General features: G+C 41.8%; 1 protein-coding gene across 1 annotated transcript in view; it reads left to right on the forward strand.

Moving 5' to 3' along the window:
- The window catches only part of LOC144032070 (fibroblast growth factor receptor-like 1), a 31,795-nt gene extending 18,273 nt beyond the window's left edge, over positions 1–13,522 (forward strand). Inside the window, exons 3-7 of the mRNA XM_077539730.1 lie at positions 299–571; positions 8,961–9,047; positions 9,136–9,420; positions 9,954–10,307; positions 11,837–13,522. Coding sequence (XP_077395856.1) covers positions 299–571; positions 8,961–9,047; positions 9,136–9,420; positions 9,954–10,307; positions 11,837–12,312 — 1,475 coding nt within the window. The 3' untranslated portion in view covers positions 12,313–13,522. The remainder of the gene's footprint in view (positions 1–298; positions 572–8,960; positions 9,048–9,135; positions 9,421–9,953; positions 10,308–11,836) is intronic.
- Positions 13,523–13,549: the final 27 nt, after the last annotated feature.

Here is a 13,549-nt window from a genome sequence, read left to right on the forward strand (position 1 = left end):
TTGCTTGCTATGTTTTATTGCTGTATGTCAGTTTGACACCTCAGTGGAAGTTGTTGAACTTCACCCTGGTCAGAACTGGAGTATGTAAAGTACTTGTCATTAGAAGTGGTCATAGATGAAAAGAAAAGATCTATCTGTGATCCTTTTCATATGATATGAAAATGTTTAGGCTGCATATATAAGCCTGTTTGTAATGCTTCTTTGAAACTACCGGTACATTTATTTTGTAGAGCAAGCATTTAAGTATTACTTCCTGAGCGTTGATGGTTATGATTTATGTGTGTGTGTACATCCTCAGGACCTCCCCGGGTGTCTGAGAAAGTTGTTCACCGACAGACGGTCCGCCTCGGGAATGCCATCAAGCTGCCTTGCCCGGTGGAAGGAGATCCGCCGCCGCTCATCATGTGGACCAAAGATGGACGCAACATCCACAGCGGCTGGATCCGTTTCCGTATCCTCCGCATGGGTCTGAAGATCAAGGAGGTGGAGGCGGACGACACGGGCACGTACATCTGTAAAGCCACGAACGGCTTTGGCAGCGTCAACGTCAACTATACCCTCATTGTCATCGGTGAGGACAGTTTTTCTTTAAAGAACACATCAAGTGGCCATAATGTGACACTAATTCATTCACTGCCAGCTCAGTTAATTTTTTTGTTTTTTTTTTACGTCTATAACCGTCAATGGCGGTGAATGAGTTTTATTATGCTTTATGTTCCCGAAAATAAGTCTTATAATAACCATCTATTTTATATAGTACTTGCACATATGGGCAATTAAAAGTCTTCAATTAGTTCAGGATTTGCGTTTTTTGAATGAAAATTAGGGATTTTCAATACCACTTTTTTTCCAGACTGATATCAGTACAAATACTCAACGATTGAGTATCATTGTCACCAATACTGATACCAAGTACTGATCCCACTAGTACTTGCATCCGCCCACCCATCCATTGTAAAATTTTCCAATAAAAACAATGACGGATCATTTTAAAAGAAAGACCTATATATTCCAATTAAGGGGTGTCAGGCGATTAAAATTTTTAATCATAATTAATCGCATGATATTTCAATAGGTAGGTCACAATTAATTGCAAATTTTATATCCATTCTAAATCTACAATAAAATGTGCAATAAAATATTTTTATTAAGTTTTCATATTCTTAACATAAAAGTGGAAAAAAATGTTAAAGTATTAGAAATATGGCTGCATCTTTTTGTCATTGATACAGTAATTTTATAATTTATAAAATTGAGTTAAAATAAATAAAATGCACTGTAATGTAGAAAAAAAAAACAAAAAAAAAAACGAGTGTGATATTGATTTGTGTTGGTTATTTTTCAGCCACTATAGGGCATAATTGCATTTGTAAGACGGTGACAGCTCAGTGCATTTTTTTTCTTTTCATATTAAGAGCTTTCTAATCTTTAACATGAAGTAAAATTCTGCACATTTTTAAAATTGTAAAATGCACCTTGTCCCCAGTCTCCACAAATATATGCATTATTATTCAGTTTATTACTGCTAAATTTTGACTTGGTCATGTCTGCTGCGTTGCGACTGGAATTCCCCCAGTACATGCTTTCCAAGTAAGGGGTTTATTAATCGCGCGTTAAATTAACTCAAAATTAACGCACTGATCCATCCATCCATTTTCGACACCCTTATTTCCAATATTGCATTTTTCATTCAAATTGCATGCAATTAATGGCAGTTTTCTATTCTTCTAATTTGGAATTTCGAGTTCCTGATTGTAAAACGGCCACAAAAGGGCAGCTAAGAGTGCCGATGATTTGAAAGGCCAAGTATCAGCCCAAAACCGATAACTGCTATTGGTAGTATTATTAGTTGTCAAATAAGAACTTATTATTGTGCATTTCAACATGCTGTGGATCACTTATCAAAAGGCAACACCCCGCCCCCCCAAGGGTGAAGGTCGAGAGCAAGTGGCTTTACCGAGGTTTAGTGGTGAATCCTTTCCTGGTTGAGTGTGTTACAGCCGCTACCTCTCAGTGCCCAAAGTCAACAGCAGCGCGGGATATTGTTTCATACTACTTCATCCTTGATGAATCAAATGGATCTGGAGCTCTTCCTCCTCCGTAGGCTACTCTCTCCCTCAGCAGGAGGGCCACCAGAAGAAACACAGTCAGTGTCAATAATGGGCAGCTTGGTTTTCAGACGGTCTCACAGCTGATGAATGAGGTATAAAGGGTGAAATGTGGCCGCCGACAGCCTTTGTGTCTGTTTGTGTGTGTGTGTGCAGCGGGTGTATTTCCTTTTGGGCTGGAGCGGAGCATGATGAATGAGCGGAGCAGAGCGTGAAGGCTGTGTTTAGTCTAATTACTCTAAGATGCCTAATTAGGGATAGAGAATGTGCACTGTCGCTCGCCTTAGATGAGGAACCATAAACAGGCAGATGTGGAAGCGTGTCAGAAAAAAAAAAGGTGCGTTACAGTAATAAAGCGGTCTTGTGTGTTGGGAATAGAGTGGACGCGTGTTTATTTCCAGTCTCCCTCAGGAGTTCAAAGAAGGGGTGTCTGCTGATTGTGCTAAAATGAAAGCTTGCGGTTGGGGCATACAGCCAGCTTTAATGTCAAGGTTCGTCGTGCGCTTGCGCTACGCCGCATATCATCAAAGTCGGCCTTGTTTACGTCATCACATAAAGGCCATTCGGGGGTTTTCTAAACACTTTTAAGTGGAGCTAATTCTGAATTGATCACACGACACCAACAGCGTGTCATATTAAGCCTGCTTGAAGGTCCAGTTGATTGGCCTGCTCCAATTTTTGTATTATTTTTTTTATTTTATTTATTTATTTTTTAATTCGATGGCCGCATTTTATTAAGAGGATCAATATAGATATTTTCTAGTGGTGCACTAATCTTCAGAGGAAAGCCCAGTGGAGACTATGAAAAGAGAGGAGTCATAGCTCAAGATGTAGGGTGCTCGGTATTACTCCAAAAGATGGCGTACAAAATAAATTATTTAGATACCCACTTATGTATCTATCCATTTTCTAACTAGGGAATCCATTTATTCTATCGATTTTTCTATCAATTAATCAGATAAAATTTCATTCTGTATTCAAGTGTATTAAAAAAAAACATTTATTAATTACTGTTTATGAACAAATAATTGTTTTGGTATGTTTTTGTGATTAAAAACAAATAAACAGCAATTAAGCAATATCACACGAGAAAAATTGACCAAACTTTTTTAAGCTGATTCAGTTACTGGTTCGGTGATTGTTTTCCAAAGTAAAAACAGATGTTTGCAAATGTCTTATTTTGATTGTTTAATCAAATTACTGAAATCAGAGGATCTGGACAATTTTAACTTAAACAATGATTCTAAACAATTATTCAAATAGATGTCGATTCATTTTGAAATCCTTTAGTTGTAGATGAATCGATTAATTTTTAACACCTCAACTGCTAATCTTCATTAGGGTCACGTTTGTGTGAAAATATTGATTTTACTCTAAATTGTACGACTTTAGCGGCATTCCGCATTGGAGTTTACACAACAGTAGCTAGCGCATCAGTTTGTTATTATCATAGTATCACAGAGAAAACAACAAAAAGCTAATGAAATCCTAGCAGCTGTTTAAATTGAAGACCTAAAACAAAAATGTTGAATATGATCAGAGCATATTCAGGCGATTCTGCAGCAAAAGTATGCAAGAGTAGATAAAGATGCATCGGCTCATCGGTTTGGATGTGAGTGGTTGGGTGGAAGGCGGGGAGGTGGGTCCCCCCCCCCATCTGCCGCGGACAGCCTGTCCTCCCTAAAGCTATCTGAAGAATCTGGTCAGTCGGTGCTACACGGCGCCTCCTCAATCCCTCCAGCTGGCTGTTTAGGCCTGTTTAGGGTGGTCTCCTGACAACTGCCCCCATCACTTCCAGGCTCCCCCTCCAGGATACAGCCATGCCTGCAGCAACCTCCGGGAAGACACATAAACATAGGCCCGTCGTGTTTATGTGTGGATTTTATTAGCAATAAACTGGAGAATAATTGAGAGCTGATAGCGTTTCTGTTTTCTCCTCCACGCCGGTGATGATTTCAGGCTAAACAATCTGTCCTTGTGTGTCCCTGATCACCTGTGGAAGTGGAGTGTGATGAACTTTCCCCTTGGATTATATTGTCGCCATCAACATCTGGAGCTCATTGTGGCCCCACATCATCCGGGCTTTTTCCTGTGATTCAGCTGGCACATGAGGCCAGGGACCTGTTTCCTGTAGCTGGATTTGTGAATGAAGTGGGAGCGGATGGCGTCAGCCCCCCCCCCCCCAAACACTGTAACAAGAGCATGCGAGGGATTCAAGGCGGATTGCGTTTTAAGCTCTTTTTTTTTTTTTTTTCTACATGTACTCATGTTCCTGATTCATGACTCCTGAACTTTTAGACAGCCATTTTGTGCTTAACCTCCATCCATCCATCCATTTTCTTGACCGCTTATTCCTCACAAGGGTCGCAGGGGCTGCTGGCGCCTATCTCAGCTGGCTCTGGGCAGTAGGCGGGGGACACCCTGGACTGGTTGCCAACCAATCGCAGGGCACACAGAGACGAACAACCATCCACACTCACACGCACACCTAGGGACAATTCGGAGCGCCCAATTAACCTGCCATGCATGTCTTTGGAATGTGGGAGGAGACCGGAGTACCCGGAGAAGACCCACGCGGGCACGGGGAGAACATGCAAACTCCACCCAGGAAGGTCCGAGCCTGAACTCGAACCGGAGACCTCAGAACTGGGAAGCGGACGTGCTAACCACTCGACTACCGTGCCGCCCTGTGCTTAACCTATTCATCTAAATTAATAATTCACTTTGCTGTGAAGTTAAACAAATTATCGCTATTAATTGCTGAAATGGCAATGAATGGGCACGCTGCAAAAACACGTCTGCTTAATATGAGATAAAATACACTTTTTTTTTTTTTAAAGAAATTATCTGCCAGTGCAGTAAGATAATTTTACTTACTTAGATTTCCTGAAATAAGAAAAATGTGTAGCTCTATATTAATCTTAAAATGAGCTTAAAACACTTATTCTAAGCAACAAATCAAGGATTTTAAATCTTAAAATAAGCTGTATGCGCTTATTCTAAGTAACAAAGCTAGCAATTAAATCTTAAAATTGGCCATAAACACTTTTTATTTGTACTTTAAGTTGACTGTCAAGCAGGGAGATGGCACCATTTTTAATTGCATTTGGTCTGACTCAGCCTGGAATCGAACCCACAACCTCCGTGTCTGAGTGTAGACACTCTACCGTTAGACCACGGAGCTGTTGGCCTGTTCACTAGAAAGAGGGCAAATGAGCTTAGTAAGTATGACCAGGAAATTGCTTACAAAATAATCTTAAAAAAAGATTAATAATCTTGGAAATTCTGCTCTTGCAAAGTATATAATTCTCAAAACAGGACAAAGAAGACTATGGCTTGATATGGCTGATTTTTTTTTTTTTTGTGAACATAGACTTACAGCATTTTAGCTTATTATGCGTGAAAATTAACTAATTTTAGGGTTTACAAACTAAGTAAGAAATAAAAGAAAATAAGCTTAAAACAAGATTAATAATCTTAGAAATTCTGCTCTTGTATAGTAAATAATTCTCATAACAAGATCAATAAGTCTTTAAGTCTAGGTTAGATGGCTTAAATTTGCAGTGCATCACCTGTCTACAGCCTAGTCAGCCAATATCGTGTAAAGACAGTAGTGACAAGGTTAGCAATAAATTGTGCATAAAGAGCACCATTGTTTCCCAAAATTTGCCAAAACGTTGAAAGGAAATGGAGTTCTGGGGTGGGAGGGAAAACGGTCAAAAGAAACCCCGGCAATGAGGGACCATGTTCTGTTTGGATTGGGAGGTTCAGGAACCGGGAGGAATGTGGAGCGCCGAAGTGAGCAACAGAGGGAGATTTCTTCCAGTGCAGAATGTTTTGAAAGGAATGGGTTATTATCGTTGGCTAGTTGAAGGCCCTTCAAATAGCCGTGACATCATGGCGAGGCCTGGTGCTGCAGGGGACAAACAAAGGAGGGTTTGTACCTACAACCCTCCCGAGCTTTCAGGGTTTCAGGAGGTGGAGGGACGACGAGGGGGGGGGTTAGGAGTCACATCTGGTCGCTTTACCTGACCCAGTGGAACCTTGCGAGGTATTGGAGCGTGCCAAACTGTATCGAAACAACTCCAGCATGTGGCGAAGTAACGTCTGAAAAGTTTTTAAAGGGGAAGTCGTGTGCTATGCAGCAAAACTAGTCTAAATATGATATTCTGGTTCATTCTGCATGAGTGGAATATGAATTAAGCAGCAAAATCCAGTTGATATCAGAAGGCGGCCATTTTGCCGAGTGAAAATGACATCACAGTCACGTCTCAAGAAAACGTCAGAAAACAGGTGAGTTGTGATTGGTCGTTGCTTGAGCCCTGAGTAACTGTGATGTCATTTTCACCCGACAGCAGGTAGCAAAATGGCCCGCCCCCTGAGATGGAAAAATGGCTGGATTTTGCCGCATAGCTCAAATTAATCGGAATGTCATTAAGACTAGTGAGGTCATAGATAATATATGATTGTCATGAAATGTTTAATGTTGAGTTCCCGTTTAAAGCACTGACTGTTCTGATACTTTTTCCCTTGGCACACAGACTGCACTGCAAAAACATGAGCTCCAAATGTTATCTCGCCTCAGTGTTACACTGTACACAATGACAAAATTGCTGGTCCAAAACCCACAAAGCTTCTGGGAGAATGTCCTTTGGAAAGATGACACAAACGGGAGATTTTTGGCAAGTCACAAAAGGCCTCAAAAATAAATCATACAAAGAAAAGAACATCTACTGATAAACGTTAAAGGAGTCTTGGTTATGTTCTGGGGCTGCTTTTGCTACATCCGGCATACGGCATCTTAAATTTTTGTAAAATCTCAAAACCATTCAGGCGATCTTGAGCAAAGTGTGAATGAACTATTAGTGTCATAAAACTCAAGATAAAGCCCCGAAACCAGTGGTTCTTAACTTGGGTTAGATCAAACCCGAGTCAGACACATACCCGACGCAAATGATTTGTGATGATGCCACTTGCAGGTGATCACGCTACATTGCTTGGCCTATCTGTGCTGCAGGGAATAGAAAGTAATCGGACGAATATGTGCAACATGAATTCAGAACATGTGGTGTTCCACAGGGTTCAATTCTGGGGCCTTTTCTGTTTTCATAGCATCTGCTGCCCTTCAGTTTCATCTTAAGAAAAAAGTGGTGGTTGTTTTAAAGTGCTCTAGAATAGTTGATCTGTTGAAGGAACTGTGAAACTTGCAATCTGAAAAAGGCACCATTTCACGAAGAATTGTCCGTATCTATTCTCAAGACTTTTGCCCGCATACCCAATCCTCTCTTGATCAATCATCTACTTAGCATCTATTTCAGATGGAGATCGTTGTGGACGGGCTCCTTTGAATTCATCACTTCCCAATTGAAAAGGTCGATACGCATCCCAAACGGTCGATTGGGTTTCACTCATTATACTTTCCATAAGCCGCGTCTTAACTGCGCTCGCATGATGTCAGCCGGTGACATCAACTCCACAGCTGTCTCCGGTGGAATTATGCTCGTGAAAAAACGGATCAGATTACTTGCCACCAGTCTGACCCGAGCATGCTCCTGCTATGTGCAGAAATGCTGAATTCACAGAGATGGCGCCAAGAAGGTGCTTGCATGGCTGATGCTGTCGGAACGTCATTTGAATGGGAAATTTGGCGCCTTCTTTACTTTCACGGTACTGCACTTTACAACGTTGCGTTATTAACAGGCCGATGGCGGGGGCTGCCATGTGAGGTGGCAACAGGCTCCTTGGGGGCAACTTGGAGGTCTTGATCAAGGTCACTGAGGGCCTCTTTTTCCATCTAATACAACCGGACTAAGATGTAGTATATGTCGCTTATAGGCAAACGTTGAACAATATCGGCGAAATAAAACAAACGGGTTGTTTTAACTGCACGTGAAGTGGTTCTCTCAAATAAAAATGAAAATCCTATTAATCATCTCAGCAGAAGAGGACAGTGGTTGACTTTTTCAGACCTCTGAGGATGGAGACGAGATTGGTGGAAAAGATTGGCTTATTTTTTAAGAGATCGGCCGATCACCGATCTTCCAAAATTAAGGAAATCGGCCTGCCGATCGATCGGTGCATCCCTACAGAAAATTCATTTTAAAAAATGCAGAAAACAAAATGTTCAAAAAGTAACTATAAAATGTCCAAAAACAAAAGTAGAAATCCCCCAAATTACCATAAAATGTCCACAAATTGACAAAATTGAGACAAAAAGGGCAGAAAGAAATGTAAAAAAAAAAAAAAAAGCCATAAAAGAATGAGAGGCAGATAATGACCATGATATGGTCATAAAATTGCCAAAAAATGTCAGAAATTTGGCAGAGAGACAGAAATATCTAAAAATTTATGAAAAATTGCACCAACAAAACAATCCAAAAACAGAAGACAAGAGGTAGAAGAATCTCTACATATTGGATGCTGCATATTTTTGTGTTGTGGTGCCGCTCAAATGAGCTCTTTGGGCCCTCATTACATTCGACTAACACTAACACACTTGTTTCCTTCATCACAATGTTCAAATGTTTTGCAGCTCCAAACAGATTATTTTTGTTATTTATTTGGCCAAAAATGGCTCTTAAGACAGTAAAGATTGCTGACCCCTGTCCTAGATATTTCTTTATATGCAATAAGGCTTCACTATTGTGGGGTTGAGGAGATAAGGACCAAGCCTCGATGGAAAATTTTCAATTGATATCCCCCTTAAAATGTTTATAATTGCCATTTAGTCGTCACCTGACCTCTGAGGAACTGTGATGTCATTTTCAGGCGACAGCAAATGGCAAAAATAATGAAGATAAGTAAAGTATCGCTTTAACACTTTCACTTAATGCTTTCCTGTTGTTTCGCCAGATGACTCAGGTTCTGATAGGACCAGACTGGCTGTTTTTGATAGAGCACATTCAGAGCATGGTTCTGATGGCTTGTCAGAAAAGCTTGGTAAGTATTGCACCGTGCAACAAAAATAATCGGATAAGTAATGATTTATTAGCGAAATGAGATCTTCCCTTTGTTTTGTGATCATCAGTGCGCCCCCGCTTTACCCAGCCCGCGAAGATGAGAAAGCGAGTGATAGCCCGGCCGGTGGGCAGCTCGGTTCGCCTCAAATGCACGGCCAGCGGGACGCCTCGGCCGGACATCGTATGGCTGAAGGACGAGCAGCCGCTGAGCGGGCAGGAGGTCGGCGAGGGTCGCCAGAACAAGTGGACCCTGACCCTGAAGAACCTGATGCCCGAGCACAGCGGCAGGTACACCTGCAGGGTGTCCAATCGGGCGGGAGAAATCAACGCTACGTATAAAGTGGAGGTCATACGTGAGTATCGCACCACTGCTGACATCTGTGTTAAAATATGTAAATGAGTGTGACAGATGTTCTGCAATTTACGAGCATAACTGTAAATGTACAAAAGCTGCACGTCTGTCGCTTACTTGCACAAAAATGCGATGAATCGTCACCACTACTCATGTCAGCTTCAACTTCTTAAAATATCAAAACAATTGCCACAGTGTTTTTTGGCAATTTATTTATTATTATTTATTTATCTACTGTACGCACTCCTGACTGGTGATCAAATCTTGACTGCAGTCACGTCTATGAAAAGCACATTGAGGAAGCCTCGGGGGGGCGGGTACAACTCAAAGACCCGCCACCCAATCTGGTTCTGATTAAAGGCCAGCTGCCTGCACTGTACAACCGGGAGCACAGAAAGAGAGGAAACTAATCACACGTACTTATGACGTTACATGTGCTTCTCCATCCTCGTAAACCCGAGGCCAAACTCCGTGTCGCATCCGCAGAACATCCGCCACTTTAAAAAAACAAAACATGTCTCTATTTATCTGCAGAGAGGACCAACTCCAAACCGGTTCTGACGGGCACTCACCCTCTCAACACCACGGTGGACTACGGCGGCACCACGTCGTTCCAGTGCAAAGTGCGCAGCGACGTCAAGCCGGTGATCCAGTGGCTGAAGCTCGTGGAGACCAACGAGGAGAGCCGCTACAACTCCACCATCGAAGTGGGAGACCACCGCTTCGTGGTGCTGCCCACGGGGGAGGTGTGGTCGCGGCCCGACGGCTCCTACCTCAACAAGCTGCTCATTACCCGCGCCAAGGAGGACGACGCCGGCATGTACATCTGCTTAGGCGCCAACACCATGGGGTACAGCGTCCGCAGCGCATTCCTCACTGTGCTGCCAGGTGAGCGCCCGGAAATGACCTTCGTTCACTCAACATGTAGCTTCGAAATTGTTATGCTCTGGGATTGGATCGCAAAAACGCAGACACAAATAAGATTTTCACACTTTGTTCGCATAACAATCCTTGTATATGCGGAATGTACTCGCGATGAGACCAGAAACAATGAGAATGTATCAAGGATCAAGAGACGTGGAGCTAACTTGGGTTGCGGAGGTCCGCAGAGGGACAAGAATAATTTGGCGAAAACGCACTTCTCTGTCAGACTTAAATAGACAGCGAATGGATCTGATTGGCTGTGGCCAGACATGTGGGTAACCCTGACATCACATAGCTTCTGACATCACATAGCTTCTGACCAGTTGAAACTCGTTGCTGGTTACATGCTGTTTGCATCATTTGAAATCGGACACTTGCCCCAAACAAAACACAGTCATGACAGACATATTTGTTTCCCCCCTTAATAAATCAAATTTCCATTTAAAAACTGCATTTTATGTTTACTTGGGTTTGTCAAATATTAAAGTGGGCGAACGATGCAAAAAAATAAGATTTTTAGAAGGGCACAAAAATTATTCTGTATTTATTTATTGAACCTCGAACAACATGGAACTGGATTTCCCTTGCCACTGTCTGTCGAGATATTAAAATTAGGGGTGTCAAAATGAGTGTGTTAATTTTGAGTTAATATAAAGTTTTTTTAATGCTGCAAAGTGAGCATGTTCAATATTAAAGGAGTTTTAACTCATTCACTTCCAGCCATTTTCACTGAAGCAACCCCCTTCGCCAGCTGTTTTACTGGATTTTGACTGATTTTGCAAGGCCCACAGAATATTGTGTTCTATTGCTATGAAAACATGGAACCTACCAAAAGAAAGATTAAAGTCTCTTCTTTCATCAGGAAAAAAAAAAGTAGATTTCTATCTGTTCCCGTTTTGCAGCAATTAGCATTAGAATATAGCCAAGTTTAATCAATATTCACAAATCTATTTAGAATTCTGAGTAATAGAGCTTTTTTTTCCAACATGGCCCTGGTTGATCTCTTTTGCTCTGCTGCCACCTGCTGGCCGTTTGTGTAATAACTACCATTTCTTCAACCGCTCTTTGCAGTTGAGAGGCTGCACAAAAATTCTGTATGCTCTAGCATTAAAAAAACAAAACAAAACATAAACGTATAAATACGTCTTTGGGAGAATTGAAACATTTAAAATAGAACGTATTTACACGTTTTTGGGAGCAAATGAGTTTTGAATTTGGCCAAAGAATATTGCACTACAAATAAATTCATATAATACAGGTGAGCACAGAGCAATGGCAAAAGCTTACACCAAATGTGCAAGTATATAATAATAATAATAATAATAATAATAATAATAAATAAATATCTGTAAAGTAGTGAGCAGAATGTAAATTGATGTAATGTAGTAAAAGGTACAAATCTATCCGAAAAAAAAAAGTCAGGTTTTATATCACTGTGTGAAATAACTTTATTGATCAACAAACGTGGACATTTTCGCCCCCTTTTTTTCCAGACACCAAGCCCCCCATCATGCCCATCTTTCCCGCGGCCTCCAGCTCGCTCCCGTGGCCGGTCATCATCGGCATCCCCGCCGGAATCGTCTTCATCTTCGGCACCGTGTTGCTCTGGTTCTGCCAGAGTCGAAAGCAGTGCCCGCCTCCCGGCAGCCCCACTTCCACCGCCGCCGCCTCCGCCGCCGCCGCCGTACCTCACCGGGTCCCGCCGTGTCGAGAGCGGGAGCGAGGCTGCGCCGCGCCGTCGTCCGGCTCGTCCAGCCCGGACAAAGACTGCGTGAGCTCCCTGAACTACGAGGAGTACCTGGCGCAGCAGCAGCAGCAGCAGCAGCAGCAGCAGCAGCTCCTCCTCAACCAGGGAGGCGCCGCCAAGATCTATCCGAAAATCTACACTGACATTCACACGCACACGCACTCGCACTCCCACGTGGACGGCAAAGTGCATCAGCATCAACACATTCATTTCCAGTGTTAGCGGATCCAGAACAATTTTCACGGCGGGACGTTGTCAGGGGAAAACCACCCCAAATTGGCCAGTCACAAGACAACATGATGACATTTGGTGCTGTCGCTTTTTATTTTGTATTATTTTTTTTTTTGTGTCCAAAGTTGTCAGACTCTCACACCACTAAAGATCCGCCAGTCCTTGCCTGTGCACTTAATTTAAAAAAGGACGAGGAGTTGTGTTTGGTGCGAGTGTGAATGAATGCAGCTCGTTGCGGCCCGATGGAAAAGGTCTCGCTTGCGAGGAAGGTGGCCGGAGCTCGCGTTTCATCTTCAAAATGGTACTGGAGGTGTACAAAAGGGCTCGTTAGGTCCTACTCAGGTTGTCCTTTTGTCAAAGATGCTTCGTGTTTTGGAATGCTGACCACTATCTGTTTTGGAATCACACTAAATGGCCAAAATATTAGGTACACCTTCGCAATCTGAGGCAATCCAATTTCAAATTTCTGTCTGTGCAAATGTAATAACGCTCAATTGAATGACATATAAAGGTCAAATTCACCTACTGTCTGTGCTGAATACCAAACATTTTTGTGGGGATTGGTTATATTTCCCAGCAAAAAGGAGTTTCTGGGTCATTCTGTCCTAAAAGAAGCGAATATTGACTTTATAATGTCATATACGGAAAGCCCTCGCAAAGACCTTTAATTTGAGGTGTGACTCAATGTGGTATGTTGCAAACACTTTTTGATAGTGTCACTCAAAACTCTAAATAATAATTTGTGTTTAATTGAATTGTGCCTAATGTGTATCTAATAAAGTGTCTGGCCAGTGCACCAACATTGTCAAAGACTGCAAGAGATGAGCGGAGTATGTTTCAGTGTTACCTGGTGGAAGAAAAATAACAGGTCCTTTTCGTTTTCTATACCGTTAGTCATGTTTAGTTCTCAACCAATGACAGTTTGTGAATTTTATAATTTTTAATCACACTGAGTTATGAAAACTTAATTTATTTTTGAATTTTTTTTAATGTATCAAAATAAGTTTATTTTTCTGCGTTTTGCATTTCCTTGTTATAAAATTGTAAGTATACGTTGTGTTTAGTATATTTGAAGTACGATTTATTCATGTGTAGTTGATTTAGTTATGTGTGTATGCAAATGGTTCTGTTTTTGACAATCCCAAATGTTCTGTTACAAAATCATCTCATTTGGTGGTTTGATTAAATGAACGAAACGTGGCATCATGTGTGTTAAGAGTATTATTGT

Source organism: Festucalex cinctus, chromosome 12 (assembly GCF_051991245.1).
Source record: "Festucalex cinctus isolate MCC-2025b chromosome 12, RoL_Fcin_1.0, whole genome shotgun sequence".
NCBI classification, from domain to species: Eukaryota; Metazoa; Chordata; class Actinopteri; order Syngnathiformes; family Syngnathidae; genus Festucalex; species Festucalex cinctus.